Raw genomic sequence first — 17,577 nt, 5'->3', positions numbered from 1 at the left:
TCTTTACTTTCGTATAAATATCACATATAATTTTTATTTTTCCAACCAATTATTAAATATAGTAGTATAATAAGTTTGTAGCTTTAAAATATTAATAAAAATGCGAAGATCAACCAAAAAGTTTTTAATACTTATTTTAGGTTTACTTTTTACTTATTTTTATTGTGAGTTTCTCATTTATTATATAACTATAGCGCAGGTAAACATTTGTAAGATGTATTTCTCAATTTCCTTTAATATTGGAGTTTTTATATAAATAACTAAATAATTTTAGTGTTACTGGCCGGCTCTAGAAAAAATAGATAAGACACAGTACCTTAAGGCACTTGTATTAGCGGACACACATTTACTCGGACCATTCAGAGGTCATTGGTTGGATAAATGGAGACGGGAGTTTCAAATGCACCAGGCATTTCAAGCGATTATTACTATACATCAACCTGAAGTTGTATTTTTTTTGGGCAAGTACGATTTTCGTATAATTGAGTAATTTTCTTCTCTATTCTATCTATTTAGTATAATTTGTAAACTTGCTTGTAAGTTTAAATAATATAAAATGGTAAACCTATAAAATTTTAATTATACAAATTGAGGCCAAAATTTATTATAAACTCATCACATTCTCGTTATTATAGCATACAATATATTAACTCTTTATACTTGCAACCAGTTTTAAAGAAATAGTATAAAATTATCTGAAAACAAGCTTTGTCCTAGAAATATTAAAAACACTATGTAATTGACTTCAGGTGATCTCTTTGATGAGGGAGAATGGACTAATGAGAAGCAATTTCAAGATTATGTAGACCGTTTCCATAAATTGTTCGCTTTGCCTGAAGATGTAAGAATACATGTTGTTGCTGGTAACCATGATATAGGCTTTCATAATAAGTATGGATATTTTAATGGTAAAACTTTGTTTACACTATTCAAATGAAGTAAATTTTTTCAGTTTAAATAGAGGCATGTAAAACCATAAGGATTGTATTCCTATTTTATGTCACTGAAAAATAATTTATTTTTGCAAGAATGTTCTGTAGTAGATGATATAATCAATACATATATAAATATAAATGGCAAAGAGTAAAAGAAATTCTTTTCTAGCATCAGAAGCAATTCTGCTAAGAGGTTTGTCAATATGCTGCAAGCCTCTTCAGTACAGCATTTAACCATAAAAGACAGTCATTTCATATTAATAAATTCAATGGCCTTGCATGGGGATATGTGTGACCTGTGTGTTGATGCCAGGAAATCTATTGATAATATTTCGGGTAAGTGGTAATAAAGAGTGCATAATTATACTTTTATTATATATAAAGAAAAAAGTTATAATTGTAAGAAAAGTCATGATTCAATGAAATATTTTAATTTCTCAAATCTTCCTCAACATTTCATAGTAAATTTAATGTCAATGTGTTTTAGAGCTACTTAATTGTGCTAAAAACGTAAATGAGTGTAAAAATGAACAAAAAACATTGAATTATACGCCTCCCATTATAATGCAGGTAAGATATTAATAATGTTAGTAATATTATTTCCAAACCATATAAATATTTATGTATATTTTATGTATCACAGATAAATTCAGCAAATTTTAGTGAATATCTTCAAACATAAATACTTTAAGATTTCATTATACTTGCTAATTTATAAAAAAAAAGGTAGTAAATAACCTCAAACTCTAAATTAGCATAAATTAAGGTTTTATTTGCAGCATTTTCCTATGTATCGTTTATCTGATGCGATATGCACAGAACCAGATTCACCCCCATTGCCAGAAAAGTATAAGAGATTTCGCATAAAGATTGATGCACTATCCCAAGAAGCTACAAGATATTTGATTGCCAAGTTAAAGCCTCGTGCAGTGTTTGGTGGCCATACTCATCATGGATGTTTAGTGGAACATTCATATCAAGATGAAAATGTGGAATTTATTGAATACTCAGTGCCGTCGTTTTCTTGGAGAAACAGACCTGACCCAAAATTTATGTTGGTGTGTATTATTCCATATTCTTGAAATATTTTTTATTACATGGGTGTTTAATGGAGGAATTTTTTTAGGTATCTATATCACCTCATGCTTACAGTGTCAACAAATGTAGACTGCCCGAAGAAGGCACAATAGTGCTATCTGCTTTAATAATGATCTTCAGTTTAATCAGTGTCTTATCCTTGATGAGAACAATTGGAAGGTAATAAGTTAAATTTAAACCAAGAATATTCAATGTCATGATTATATTTTATAATAAATACTTTTGACAAGATCGAGCATTTTGTATACTGTACATGTAAATGGAAACAATTGCTCACACTTGGGACACTTGAATTAAGAAAAATGATACACTTACAAAATTTTAGCAATCTTTTACTATACAACTTATCACTTTAATACTTAACAGAAGCTAAAGCTTGTCATATTCAAAGTGCCACAAGTGAAACAATAACATTTAATAATCAAATTACCTAAGAAATTATCACAAACAGGTACTTACAACATAATCACTTAAAATTTAAAGATTTTGAAATAAATTATTAATGAACTAATAAAGTAAATTATAGAGGTAGATAAAAAAAGTTTTAGAGATTCAATTATATCTAACAATAACAAATACTGATGTTGGTAATAATATAACAGTGAAAATAAAAATGTAAAACATTACCACTGCCCATTGCAATCGATGGGATGTAAGAGAATGAGACTCAAACAGTTAAGTACTTGTTAACCTAAAATATACATTGATTGTCAGGTCTGGAGCATGTCAGGAAAGATACCAAAACTTATGAATTAAATATCAGTCCATGAACTCTCAGATGAGTTCTCCTTTTTACATGATAGTTACATTTATGAGCTTTGAAAAATAATGCTATCTCATTTGTATTACATTAAATCCTATTAATAATAATACATGTTAAAGCAAGACTGTAAGAGTCTTTGAGTGCTAGACCTCCATTATTTCAGCATATTCTCTCAGCACACACAAGATCCCTGGCCTGTGAAATTTGATTCATAGTATGTTAAAATAGGTACCAATGGGGTCGCTAGGGGTTGGAATTGTCATAACTGTCTGACTACTAATGAAATATAGTTATATGTAAAGCCTTTTAGGCAAAATTCAGCTTTTAAAATACATAAGTAAATTTGCGATTCATTATGGTGTTGTGTATGTCAGACTTGTCATTATAAAGTGTCAGACAATGGATGATGTGATATATATAAGAAGAAAATAAAAAAAACATGTTTTTATGATTTACTTAATAAGTTGTTGTCATTTGTTACTTCTCATCTGTCAAAGCTACTGTAAGTCAAACAGTCAACTAATGCTTTTACTTGAGTTGGCAATATGCGTTGAACTTTTTGCTTTATGAGAGAATAATTTGGCATTCACTGGCTTTTAGACTATGTAGTGTGTATTAGTTCAGTAATACATAATGCAATCTAAGGCACTTCATAAAATATTCTTTTACAAAATCTGGTTACCCAAAATGTAGGAGATTTATTATTAATGTTCTTTAGAAATAACCAACTAATAATTAAAGATGAATTCATTTCTTTTGTATACATATTAATTCTTAGTCTTATCAAATACATTGTATAGTAAAATACTGATAACAGTAATTAATTATACATATGAGCTTGTGATGTAATTCATTGATAAAGTTAAGGTCATTCACACATTGTAATTACACATTCATTCAGTAATAACTGCTTTACACAGCTTGGTAACCTGATTTTTATTGTCCACATGAGTAAATGTTTAAATGAAATGGAACAAAACCGTGAACGTGGCAATGTCCATAATTAAATTCTATAAGAATATGATTTGCAAGACTCTGGGCTGTGGCTGCGAGTGTGTGTGCGTGTGCGAGGGTATGTCGTGTGAGCGGGAGCGCTTGTGTGCGGTACGGGCGCGTGGCCGCGGTTGCTGCACTTGCTTCTGGTGATAGCCCGTGTTGGCATGGCGAGCAGAGGAGCATATCACAGCGTGAAGATAACGGTCGTACCTGCAAAGGTTAGAATCCCCACCGCTAGCTAAATCCAAGTAACCATTCCCAGAGATCTCAGATTTTTTATGGAATGCATACGACGCCGGCTTTTCGCTCACAGTGTGCGATCTGTTTCGATGTTTTGGATGCTTGTTTGTTATCTCTTCGTCATTGCCAACATGTTCACTGGACTTTCTGTCAAATAAAGAAAAGTAAAATATGAGTAAAAATCTTAACAAAAATTACATTTGAAAAAGGGACTTGATAAACTCGATTAGTCAGGCTTCGCGGTGGCGAGGTAATTCTTCTCGCATCTTTATGATAACAGGCGAAGAGCTACTCTACCCAATGACGTTAGGGTTACCATAGATTCAACAGTGTTGGCCTAGTCAACTATGCGAAAGCGTTTCTGTAGTTTTGTCAAAAGGTGTCAAAGACCGTGAAGCTTTAGTCTGTGTACACCATTTCGTGTCGACAAAAAAAGACAAGATGAAGACACTTATTATAATTATCCACTGGCCACCTTTTCCATCAGCAAAACTTTTTATTCATAACACAACAACTTGTTCGAATTAAAACTTGCGAATATCGATTTGACATCGGTCACCGACAAATACACAGATTATGGCTACCATAATTGTCATGTAAATAGTCTCGCTTCGGTATAAGGAAGATATCCAGCAATGCCGACTTGACGAAGAAGACAAGAAGTACAAACCTCGAAGTTTGAAAGCTCAAATGATTCTTTTCCATATTAGCCTGAATGATTTCGAGTAGCTCTCGTCTCTGCAAGCTGCCTGATCGTTTTTTACTGTGCTTCTGCTCCCGATGCTCTTTGCGCGCATTCCGATGTATTTTCGAGCGAGACGCCGGCTCCCGCTGCGGTCTTCTGTCTCCGGAACACGAAGATTTGGACGACGCGTCGTCATCATATGAGAGCCTCTCGTGTTCGTCGTCCGTGTTGTCACATTCGACAGTAGCAGTTTGCGTTTGTTCCCGCTTCCGCCGTCGTCTACCCTCTTTTCTATTCCTTTCGCTTCTCGTTCTTCCATCTTCGGGCACGACCGTTAATCGCACTTGAATTGTCTTTGATCCATAATGGGGAACAGTTACAGACTTTCCTATTGATTCGTATATAGTTGATACGATTCCAGCTATGTCCTGCGGATAATAAATTCAAGTTTATTTTGCAAAATTTAAATATTTACTTGTTGCATGACTAATCGGGGAATGCATGTGGCAAAAATTTAATAAAAAAATTATGTTAACTATTTTGCATTAAGTGCTTAAAATTATCACAACATTCAACAACCGTAAAAATTACGTGACATAGGTTTTTCTATTTCCTGGGTTAATTTGTTTGCCCTATCAAACGATTTTGGCTTGACGTTGATTTGTGAGACAACCTGTACAATTTATCACTAATTATTTCTAGGTCTAAACTCAAAGACAATATACTATTTCTATTTTTTTATAAATGGTTTCGTAGTCTATTTTTAAATATTGAATCGAGATAATTAAATGCGAACAAATGTTCACAAGAGTTCAATACGTCACTAAAAGTTATTTATGTTAAAAAAAATTAAAGCGTTACTAATGAATAAACGTAGCAAGATCAACATTATTTGTATAATTGTGTTGACTCCATACTCACATCCTTAGTCATGCGGCCGTGGCCGTCGAGGTCATATAGTGTGAAGGAGAACTGAAGTGGCTGTTGTTTAGACGGCTCCGGATGCTTCAGTTCCACGTCGCATGTCAGTTCCTGCAAACAAGATAATTATTTATGTTACTTTGTTAACAATAAATTTATGAACATCATTTTTGGTTTATATTTTTAAATTAGTTAAAGAAAATTATTAACTCAAGATTTATTATTTCGTTGTAATGTTCTGGATTTACAGTAAAATGTAAATAAATACATAAACTTCATTTATTATCATCGTTTCCACCCCATATATTTCTAATAGCACTGCTAAGAAGCGGCCTGGATGTTCCGATTTGAACAAGGTCGTTTGTTCGCTGTTTGAGTCGTGTTATATCTTCACTATAATTTATAAAAAAATTATTGTCAAAGCAAAAACTTATATTAAATTATGTTAATTTTAATGGTTATCTTTAACGTAGAACGAACTATTAGATATAAAGTTTGTGTACTTAATCATAAAGTATGTCTGGAGACGCGACGAATAATTAATAACGTCGGATAACCCAGATAGCCGTCTTCCATAAGAAATCACTCTTAATTTATTTATAAGTACTCATAATCAAAAACATTTATGCGTAGAGCTCGACATGCATATTCATAGTCGAAGAACCGGCACCTTTGTTAGGGGTTTAAAAGAAAACTACTCGGAATTGTGATCGGATAACAAGAGATAACGAAGAATGCTCATTGTTTTCGACGTAAATACAATAGATCCCATTTATAAGTTGCTTTGGTGCAGTTAAAATATTTTTTGAAATAACGGTAACGGATATTAGCAAAATCGTAATTAAGATATATTTACGATAATTACACTGGAAACAGTTTTTTCTATTTTTACTTCTAATTTTTGTTAAGCGAAACGATATAACAATAAGTATTTATATAAAATAATATTTACAAGTTTTGTATTCATAATGCCACTAGCCACTCGCAGTCAAATGAAAAAAAAAATTCATAGATAACTTTATTGATTAATGTCGTAATAATAAACAACAATTAATTACAAAAATCGCTCGCAGTTGGAGAATTATGATCGGACGCTGCGGTAGCCAAGTCGGTAGAGTAAAAAGAATTGCAATCGCAGGTCTCGGGTTTGATTTCCGAGAAACAATTTTATGAAATTAATACTTAGTGCATTAATTATATAGGATAACTACTGCTCACAAACAAATCTAATCTCTCCCATATATATCTTTAGGCCTACGGCTTGCAGAGAGCGTTTATGGGCTGAAACGACGAATTATAGAAATAATTTACCTATTTTGTACACATCATGACTATAGTAATAACAAGATATTTTCATTGACACAAGAACTCGTCCTTTAAAGAAAATATGAAAAGTCGAGTCGCCCTCATATTTTAAGCTTGGCAAAAAATCTAGTAATTTATTTTTATTTATATAAGTTAAACACTATTTTTTACACTACTACATGTCTATCATGTATTGTCATTACATGATTGGTTATTGGATAAGTTTCCAATATTATAAAGCTTTAATATGAGTTATATATACATGAATAGTTATAGATGTAAAAGCTTTAAAGGGATGAATGTGTAGCTCATGTATCATCAAAAAACTTTAATCTTTTACTGAATCACTGTTATAATGTTACATTAATTTACTGTTTCCATTAGAATGCGACTTGATAATTATTTCTGGCAATACAAAGTCCACAAGGACAAATAGTAAACAATAATTATGTTGTTTTAATATATACTGATCCGAACTTACATAGTTAATCGAAATTTTGAAAACGCTTATCATTACCTTATTATTTCTCAAACCATTGATTTATGGATAGGATTTACTGTACATTTATTGGCAGCAAATGAGCAATACATTCACCCCTTTAAAGTTTTTACACCTCTAATAGGTCACCCTGTACATGGTAGGTAACTACATTCGTTAAACATTGTATAAAATTTAAGAAGAAATTACTTAGTAACATAAAACAAAAAGTAGGTTTAATGTTACGTACCTCAAAGCGTAATCTAGGCTGTTTGTCGTCTTGCGAGTGAGTACTCTGAGAGGGAGGAGGTATTGAGGGACGTTCGGGTGAACGAGCGGGTATCAGAGGAGGAGTGCCAGGAATGAGTAACGCACGTGCTTCGCTCGGCAACAGGTCCGGAGGGGCAGAGCATTGCGATGACGCCCTGCCTACCAACTCTTCTGTATCCGTTCGCTCGCTGTCACATGTGCCAACTATAAACAAAACGATACTCATAAATAACAAATTCTGTAAATTTAAATAAAAAATGATTTTACTATACACTACATCTTCTATTTGTAGATTATTGGAAAAGAACACAAATTTAAATTTTAAGATTTTCAAATACAAAATATCTTTATTCAGTTAGTCATTTACACACACTTTTGGGTAGTCGATAATTTTACCATTATAACTAGTTAACTAGTAAGAAATAGCTACAAAACTTCTACAAAATTTATTCAATGATAAAAAATGTCGAAAGAAAAAACAAGAGCGCCGCAACGAACGTTGAATTAGAATTGAAAGAATGGTATATAGTTCCTCCATCTCGCCACGTATACCTTAAGTACAGCACAGCGGTTTTGGTAGCACTATAATACTCGGTTGCTGCTTATAAAACAATTCATGAATATAATACATTTCAAAACTATCCATCTATGTTACAAAAGTTATCCTGTTTCTTAAGAATAAGACATAAATTAATAAAAGAATCAGTGTGGAGATAATAATATACATTATAGAAAAATATGGTGAAATTTAAATCGTGTAAGCAGAAAAACGTCGCCACACTGCGACTTATTTACATTTTTTAATTTTTTTGTTTTCCAAACATCCTATAGACAAATCAATATGTCAGAATGTCTAGTTAACTATTTTTATTAAATCGAAGCAAAGTTACCTAAGTACACTTGTGGTTAAGTGTTAAACATGGTCTATGCAAAGTTTACTTTCCGGACTTTTGAAAGCTTGCTCTTATCTCGAACAGAAATATACTTCCTACCACTTTTTAGTAACAAAATAGGACGTGTTGCAAAAAATCCTACAACAAAATATCAGAAGTATTTATAGAAACACCAAATTTTTTTTCTGCTTTGAAATTGCAAACATAGATTACAAATAACTGTTCCGAGAATTATTACTATACCTATCTACTTAATTTGAATACAATGGTCACAGTAACTTCTAACTACGAAGTTACTGTGACAATTGATAATAAACATTGAGTTACGCAAGTTGAGACTAATGTATCGAAAATTAATTGTAGCAATTAGCTAATATAAATAAAGCGACATATTTTAACTAGTGGGTTATGAAGAACATTTAACATGCTTTTGATTGTCATAATATGGACGTTATACTAATATAATGTATATTTGTCAACAAAAAACTTTTACACCTATTTTATCACCCTTTAAAAAGTGATCACACAGAAAAATGTAACATTAATTTATATATTCTTTTTGACGAGATAACTTTTGGCAATACAAAGTCTGCAAGAACCTACAGTAATTAATAATTCATTTTAATTTGTACTAATCCCTATTTTCGCGTTTTTTCATATTATATTATCATTAGATTATTTAATATTCCTAGACAAACATTCAGTGCAAATGATCTATACATTCACCTCTTTAAAGCCTTTACATCTATAGCCAAAAATACAGGGGTATTTAATATGATTTTTTCATATTATAGTCGTCGCATACTTTTCCTAAATGCCTATATTTGCTGTACAGTTTGTCGGCCACTCTCAAGTTTCTAATATGACCTAACAAATGCTTATAAATGACGCGTGAGATGGTAAATGTAATATAAGTAAAAATGTAACTTAAGATTACGTAACGTTCATCTAGATAAGAGTCACACTGGTGCTAGTTGTTACAAAAATTACCTGTAGCAGCAGTGGTCAACCTTTTTTGAAGATAACGCGCAATAGAAAATTTTTGCAGCCTAGTAGGCCAATTATACTTCTTTTGTGGGTAGGAGAGAGAATAAAAATATTTTGTGTTACAATAATATAATAAAATTATCACAGACGCTGATATCTCATCTTTAATCAATGGGGAGACGTATACATATAAGAGTGACGCCCATGGCTGTACACGTTGGCTCGACCATTGTTTGGTCACTAGTATAGCAAAGAACTATGTTGAAAAGATAAAAGTAAATAATGACGTGTCGTGGTCTGATCACTATCCCCTAGAAATTATTTGTGATCTTAAACCCATATCTCTGCAATACGACACTCCTAAAGGTTGTTACAATAATAAGATAATTTGGGGGCAAAGGGATAGTGAACAGACGAGACTGTTTACGGAGTATTGTAATGAAAAGTTAGGCAAGATTGTACTTCCAACGGAACTCGCGGAGTGTTATAATACAAATTGTCAAAGATCTGACCATAGACTACTCATTGATGAGATGTACTCGGAGATAGCTAGTATAATGCAGAAAGGGGCTATTTTAAGCTACAAGGTGGTTCGGCGAAGTAAAAAAGGTTTTGTTATCGGGTGGAACAAGCATGTGGCGCCACTGCACGCGAGGGCTCGTCTGTGCTTTCAGGCTTGGGTTGAGGCGGGGAAGCCAAGTAGGGGGGTCACTTACGAGGATATGTGTGAGTCCCGTAGGCTTTTTAAAAGTAAGCTGAAATGGTGCCAGGACCACGAGGAACAGATTAAAATGGACAGGTTGGCCGAGGCACATGACACCAAAAATTTCGGAAGGTTCTGGCACCAGACAAATAAATTAAATGTTCGGGCGAGCCTTCCCGTTGAGGTGGGAGGCACGAGTGGATGCCGAAATATAGCTAATATGTTTATGTCTCATCTTAAAGTTGAGTCACCGAGTACATCTCATCAATTCGAGGACGTAGCTCGGGACATCGTGGATGTAAGGGAGGATCGGGTACGCTTCTCAGCAAGCGAGGTTAGTAGTGCTGTAAAGCGTATGAAGCGTGGTAGATCTCCGGGACACGATGGCCTGAGTGTTGAGCATCTACGTTATGCTGGGGTGCACCTATCCGGGGTCCTAGCCATGCTCTACAATATCAGTATTGACCATAGTTACTTGCCGGAAGCAATGATGAAGACAGTGGTGGTACCTTTGGTAAAAAATAGGACGGGTGATGCAGCAGACAGATCCAATTACAGGCCCATATCCCTCGCGACGATAGTAGCTAAGGTTCTGGACAGTTTGCTTGATACGCAATTAAGTAAATCCGCGAAGATCAATGACGCGCAATTTGGTTTTAAACCCGAGTTGTCAACTGAGAGCGCAATACAGTGTCTCAAGCAAACTGTCCGCTACTACACAGACAGAAAAACTCCGGTTTATGCGTGCTTTTTGGATCTGTCCAAAGCATTTGACTTGGTGTCATATAAAATTCTATGGCACAAGCTTAGAACCGAGACCAACTTAAGGCCGGAACTGCTATCACTTCTTCAGTACTGGTATGGCAATCAATTAAATGTAGTGAGGTGGGGAGACGCAATGAGCGACCCGTACAAACTGAATTGTGGAGTAAGGCAGGGAGGGCTGACGTCGCCGAGGCTTTTCAACCTCTACGTCAACCAGCTGATAGAGAGGCTCAGTAGGGCGGGTGTCGGATGCTCGATTGATGGAGTTTTTATAAACAACATCAGCTATGCTGATGACATGGTCCTGCTGAGCCCCTCAGTCAGTGGCCTCCGAAAACTGTTGAAAATATGTGAGGAGTATGCCGGGGTGAATGGACTCAGCTACAACGCGAAAAAGAGCGAGATCCTTGTTTTTAGGGGGAATAATAAACCTTCGAACTTTAAACCTACTTTCATGCTTTGTGGATCCCCCCTGAAACAGGTGGCTGAGTTCAGGTACCTCGGGCACATAGTTGACGAGCACCTCAAGGACGACGGCGACATAGAGAGGGAACGGCGGGCGTTGTCGGTCCGGGGCAATATGTTGGCTCGCAGATTTGCGCGATGTAATAAACAGGTAAAGTTGTCACTGTTTAGAGCATACTGTCAGACTTTTTACACGTGCAGTCTGTGGGCGGACTATAAGCAGCGGACCGTCAGAGCCCTTCGCGTGCAGTACAACAATGTGCTGAGGGCGGTGCTGGGCAAGCCGCGCTACTGTAGTGCATCTGCCATGTTTGCGGAGGCGAGGGTGGACGACTTCTACGCGATCATCCGCAAGCGTGTAGCGTCGATGATGAGACGGGCGGTGGAGAGCACTAACACCCTCCTCAGCACATTGGCGTATAAGTTAGACAGCCCTCTCTGGGCCTGCTGGAATGGTGCACATACACTCGCCAATAAGCGTAGGTGTATTTAGTATGTAAGTTTTCTTTTATACTTAATTTTAATACTAACATAGGCTAAGTTTATCTTATTACTAACCCATGTGCTGTTCTGTATGTTTGTATGTTTGTAAACAACTAACATAGTGTAAGAATATTGTACTAACATAAATATGGACTGAAAATATGGTCTGAATTAAAGATTTATTATTATTATTATTATTATTATTTAATCCTATCTTAATTAAGTATTAAAATTTTTCTTTTGCAAGATTCTACTGAACTTTTCATACGCGTTTAGTGTGCAATTTTTTAACATTTCTTCTTTATGTGAATTAAAAAAATCTAACTACCTCAATATTTTTAAAATGTTGCAATGGATGCATTCCTGATTTGTGGGGGCGCACTTGCGGCATTGAGCTCGGCGTTGGTCACCAATGATTTGTTTGATGAATTCATCTATCATCACCATCATATAATTCATCATATATTCAATTTATGATTTTCGGATATGCATTTATGATATTCGGTTTTTGTAATCTTGCCATTTTTTTCCGGTTACTTTCGCTTATCTAATCGATATTATGTAGGCTTCTAGTGCCGCTTCGATAATTATCATATTTTTACATAAATTATCGGTATTTATTTAGACGTTGTATGTCTTTAAATAACAAAATAAATATCAATATCTTCTTCGACACGTTAATAAAAAATAATAAGACATGCATTGAAAAAGTATAACAAACTTAAACTGGAAATTATTTATAAAGAAATGAAATACATTGAAAAAATTAATCTATACAGAATTATAAGTTACGTCGGCAACTCACAAAGGGTTTTGTAATACTAGCGACTAGCGGACGGGCGCTTGTAAGAAGGCACTGGGCGGTTGCCCAGATGTTTCCTGGAAGGGCCGAGAGCGGATCGGCTCAATACTTAAATGCCTTAGGCCTGCCATCCCACATCTGCCGCTAAGATTTTTTTCATCCAAAATGTACCTACACGACGTACAGATAGGAGCAAAAATGTCTTCTTGGAATTAACGATAACACTATTAGAATGTTTTGTTGTTAAGTTTTACAGTAATATCTTCATGAATTATGCAATACATTTTTGTATATAACGCAAGCATAGAGACCATTTCTTTTTTTTGTTTACTACCAACATTTATACAATATTTATGGCGCGCAGTCATTGATAACAAAAACAGAAAGTGTTAAATGTTAAAACTAGTTACTTAATAAGGTAGTAGAAACGTCGTATTTTAAATACAGACCTGTATAGTAACACGCTATTTTGGATTGTTCATTTAAATACTTATTTAGCCAGAAATATATTCAGAAAAAATAATTACATTGTACATTCTATGTCCTTAACTTAAATTAAAACATGTCACTACGAGCACTGGTCGCGGGTTTGATTCCCAGGGTCAGTCTTATATATAACTTACACTGCGCATTAATTATGGATTGCCATTGCTCACTTACTAATGTCCAGAGAATAGGCAGACGCGTCTTCTGCGTACCATAATATTACACTGCGATCGTCAACTCGACTGTGTGGCCCCGTGATATGTCACCCCGTAGATATATTCGAGGGAGGTCTATGCATTGCAGAGGGTGTAAATGCAAATGCTCTAACAAGTAACCCAATCAGAAAATAATAAGCTTTCTTGAGTTATAATAAACATTGATTGTGCAACTTGATATATAGTTAAGAATTCAGTACTAATAATACTTTATAAGAACTGTAGAAATTTACGTTCGCCTTTTTTCAGTATTTTTTATCATCATTTCATGTCCAGGAAGTCCACTATTGATCATAAGGTTCTCCCAAAGATTTTCAACACACACGAAGTGAAAGCTGCTGTAAGTCGCAAATGGCACGCTATACTGGGGTTGTTGTATTGTTTCAGCCTATAGGCGCCCACTGCAATGCTTTGACCTCCTCTTCCTGCAATGCATGAAGTGTGAACTATGTACCATATAAGACTGTATCCCGGGAATCGAACCCGCGAACCACAATCGCAAATCGCAGTAATTTACCCCTAGACTCGCCAATCCCCATCATTGAGATAGTATTATTTAATACGATGGTAATATGACTCTTGCACTCCTTCAATCTTTTCATCATCATTTCAGCCGTAGGTCGTCATTAGTTTTCGAATAGAACCAGTTAGAAACGGCCTGCATCCAGGATCTCCCAACACTAACAAGGTTATTCTGTCTACGTCTTATACTTCGCTTGTAGGTCCGTGGCCTCTTCTTTAGAACCATAACGTCCTAACGGCCATTAGTTTATCTTGATAGTGGATGCATCAGATACTGTTAGTTTCGTTAATTCGTTTACAGATGTTCTTTATTCAGATTGATTCTTGGAGAGAATCCCGAGCGTAAGCCCCGGAGGCTTGTTGAGCAGACTGTGAGAGCTTCCCAATGGGGCCCGAAGTGTGACACCACTTTCAGTATCGTAATTCATTTGGACAAGTTATTGCAAAACATTTTTTTAAACTCTAAAAATAATAAATTTTAGTATGTTATCACAAATAACTTCTGTGTGATCGAACTTGTTGATTCATTTCAAGCTATATCGGTCAAAGCACTTTCGATATGTCTTTATTATTAACGCACGGCTGCCCACAGCTGGACATAGGCTAGCTAGCTAGCTGGATATTTAATATCTCCTAATGAGAACATTAGGAGATATTAAACATCCCAACCTTCAGATGTTAATATGCAATTGTCGATAATTGGTCAAAAGGCGGTAAGCGCTGTGTTGACTTCAATGGTATCTTTATTTTGCAACAATTATTTTTACGTTTATTCTCAACGATATAAAGACCTACTTTAATCTGTATCTAATTACCAATTTTATTAATTTGGAAAATAAATATTGACTTTCGAATAGTTTTTTACCATCGTAATCATAGATCATACTATTATAATTACGTCCAATTATTATTCCTTTTTGAATCATCATTATCATCATGTCAGTCGTTAGACGGCTACTGCAAGGCTCAGCCCTTTTTTATTTACTTAATTGGAGATAGACAGTAACAAAAGGCAGTAAGAAAGTACAAACTTAGAAGCTTAGAAATATAAAATTAGTTACAGTTGTTACCTTATAACTATCTCACTGAGAACATAAAACACAAAGATCGCCATGATCTCGGAAATATCATATGTAAATGAGTACAAAACGTTACTTTACGTAGTCGACATGCCATTCTAGTTTATAAAACAAAAATCTGTTTCTTCGAAATGAAATAATAAGTTTATTTTCCACAACTTCCAAACGAGCCGTACAAAAATAAAAAATAATACTCCGTATGGTGCACTAAATTATACAACAAAAACACAGCATCTCCGAAAAATTTCTTTGTATCTGCCGCTTACTATAAATTGCAGCCAGCTATATACGCACTACAGCGAGCTTAAAGTAAGGGCGGGGACGTCTTTGATGTGAAATAAAAGGTATCATTGTCTCCGCTTCGACGACGGGCTTTCAACTTTTCTCTTTGAAGTTAATCAAATGAGCGACGCGGCTCGGTTTTGTATCTAAAACTATATTAACAGTCTCCGCTCCACCGATTTGACGTGTGCACAGAAACGCTCTAAAACGAAAAATGTACGTATCGTCTTCTAATTGAAGTGTTCGGCGTATGTATGTTTCGTAACTAAATACAAGGAGATCAAAGCGGGCCGTATCTACTTTGAAGTAATCTGATGGGTAGACGGCGGAAGTTATTCTTTTTATGAGAATTATTTAACTAAGAGTTCAGACACAATAAATTTATGTCGTATTAAAACTTACAACTTCTTAAACTAAGACGTTATTTGCATTATATTTATCTTTCAAGTTTTGATGTGTAAATATTATCTGTATCTGCATAATAAAAACAATAAATACAATTTTCATTGCATAAGATAAAAAAACCTAGCCTATTGACTGCTGACAAACATCCAGTAGTTGCAAAAACGAATAATTTCTGTATCAAATTATTAAATTTGTTACAGAAATTAAAAAAACAATTACAGCACAGAACATTATGTTCAAACAATTTATTACATACCACAGATTATTAACCATATTCAATTTGTTTTTTCAATTTTAATTTTACGAAAAGACGTATAATTTTAGTCACATACCCCCGCAAAATCTTCAAATGCCATTTGGGCAGCAGTGACAGTCATTACCACAGTAGCATAAATGATAGCATGAACGTCTAGGAATGCTAATAATTGAATTGGCACAAGTAAATAAATATTGATCCAATAAAATTTTAAAATAAACATCTTTGTTCTTATTTTTAATTAAAGGCGTATTTAATACATTTTTATTAAACTACAGGAATCGTTAAAATTTTAAAAAGAAAAGATCTAAATAAAATAAATGCAGGGTATTAATTACGACCAAGTTTCTTTTTGCACAAATCTTGTTTCATACTAATTTGCTACTGTATACATTCATTCAAAATAACACCGCGTAAAATTGTAAACATTGGCAAGTTCAAGGCTATTCGTGATACAAATACAAACTTTGTATCCAAATATTACACAAACAAAAAAGAATTTATGTATTGCATGTTTGTATTGCAATTGGTTTATGTTAAATAATAATAAAAAAAAAACAAATATATCATAAAATTGTTAGGGAATGGATAATGCATAAACCTTTAGTATTTGACTAAGTTTAGCTTTGCCTATTTCATTGATTTGTTATTTTACTTACTGCTAAATTTCTTATATCCATTTCTAAACTTGTTGCGCCACCACTTGACGAAGTGGTGCGCCATGGGGGCGTCCGCGGTGGGTGCCGAAGCTCTCAACGTTTCGTAGCACGTCATGCGCTGCGCTCACGCACACATCACGGGTACTTCAAAAGAGCCGCTAGTTTGTTATTGCACTCTTATTAATTGAATAACATGGCCATTGCCAACAATCACAACACCACACAATTTAATTTACAGTCCATATAAAAACGAACTCCGTGACCCAGTTGTCCGCGTAAATGTCGGGTGAAGAACTTAAAAGTACAACCGTCCTGTACGCGTATCATCAAGTAACTGACTGACTGATGGATGGAAGGGAAGGGGCGAGCGCGGGACAGCGCGGGCGGGCCGGCGCGGCGCGGTGCTGCCGACCGCGGACGGTTCTCTCAGAGGTTGGCTGGCCTCGTGACATAGACTAATAATAATAACGTTACCTATTAATAGATGGTGCAGTTCTTTGAAATAAATATTGGGTAAAAACCAAAGTTTATTTAATAAGTACTTTAATATAATTATTAAATAGGATGCAATGATTATTGTTTTCATTATAATTCTGTTTAACAATAACGACGTTAATACTATTTAAATGTCTATATCAGTGTATTTGTTGAGTATATATCCATTGTTTATATCAGTTTTTAGTAACAAATATTGTTTTACTATTGGAAATCGCTGGATGCTGGCAGCTCAAGACCAGTCATCGTGGCGGACCTGGCAAGCATAGGCCTCCTTCAAAAATTGTTCATGACGTCTTACTATATTAGATATTTTATTTTACGATTGATCGTGATTGTTTTAATATAATATTTGAACTTTGCGTCTATCAATATTTCCAACAGCCTCG

General features: G+C 34.6%; 2 protein-coding genes across 2 annotated transcripts; one reads left to right on the top strand and one right to left on the bottom strand.

Moving 5' to 3' along the window:
* Positions 1-12: 12 nt before the first annotated feature.
* On the top strand, positions 13-3,234 carry LOC137926848 (metallophosphoesterase 1-like). The gene is made up of 7 exons (XM_068770569.1): positions 13-199; positions 275-461; positions 750-891; positions 1,105-1,271; positions 1,423-1,505; positions 1,715-1,993; positions 2,062-3,234. The coding sequence occupies exons 1-7, from the start codon at positions 101-103 to the stop codon at positions 2,194-2,196; spliced, it is 1,092 nt and encodes a 363-aa protein (XP_068626670.1). The 5' UTR covers positions 13-100; the 3' UTR covers positions 2,197-3,234.
* nkd (naked cuticle) lies at positions 2,240-17,040 on the bottom strand. Its single transcript, XM_068770568.1, has 5 exons — positions 16,694-17,040; positions 7,672-7,895; positions 5,639-5,749; positions 4,703-5,145; positions 2,240-4,179 (listed from the first exon to the last, which is right to left on the bottom strand). The coding sequence occupies exons 1-5, from the start codon at positions 16,806-16,808 to the stop codon at positions 3,807-3,809; spliced, it is 1,266 nt and encodes a 421-aa protein (XP_068626669.1). The 5' UTR covers positions 16,809-17,040; the 3' UTR covers positions 2,240-3,806.
* Between the last annotated feature and the right edge of the window lie 537 nt (positions 17,041-17,577).

Source organism: Battus philenor, unplaced genomic scaffold, assembly GCF_028537555.1.
Source record: "Battus philenor isolate CCGP_79_NKW_IND1 unplaced genomic scaffold, ilBatPhil1.0.hap1 SCAF_3, whole genome shotgun sequence".
NCBI classification, from domain to species: Eukaryota; Metazoa; Arthropoda; class Insecta; order Lepidoptera; family Papilionidae; genus Battus; species Battus philenor.
This window is presented reverse-complemented; position numbering and strand designations above follow the sequence as displayed.

Coding starts and splice junctions, on each gene's coding strand:
- LOC137926848 (XM_068770569.1), top strand. CDS start 101: ATGCGAAGATCAACCAAAAAGTTTTTAATACTTATTTTAGGTTTACTT. Junction 1,506..1,714: donor CGCCTCCCATTATAATGCAG/GTAAGATATTAA, acceptor TTTTATTTGCAG/CATTTTCCTATGTATCGTTT. Junction 1,994..2,061: donor CTGACCCAAAATTTATGTTG/GTGTGTATTATT, acceptor GAATTTTTTTAG/GTATCTATATCACCTCATGC.
- nkd (XM_068770568.1), bottom strand. CDS start 16,808: ATGACGTGCTACGAAACGTTGAGAGCTTCGGCACCCACCGCGGACGCC. Junction 5,146..5,638: donor ACGGCCGCATGACTAAGGAT/GTGAGTATGGAG, acceptor TATTATCCGCAG/GACATAGCTGGAATCGTATC. Junction 4,180..4,702: donor TTGAGCTTTCAAACTTCGAG/GTTTGTACTTCT, acceptor TTTATTTGACAG/AAAGTCCAGTGAACATGTTG.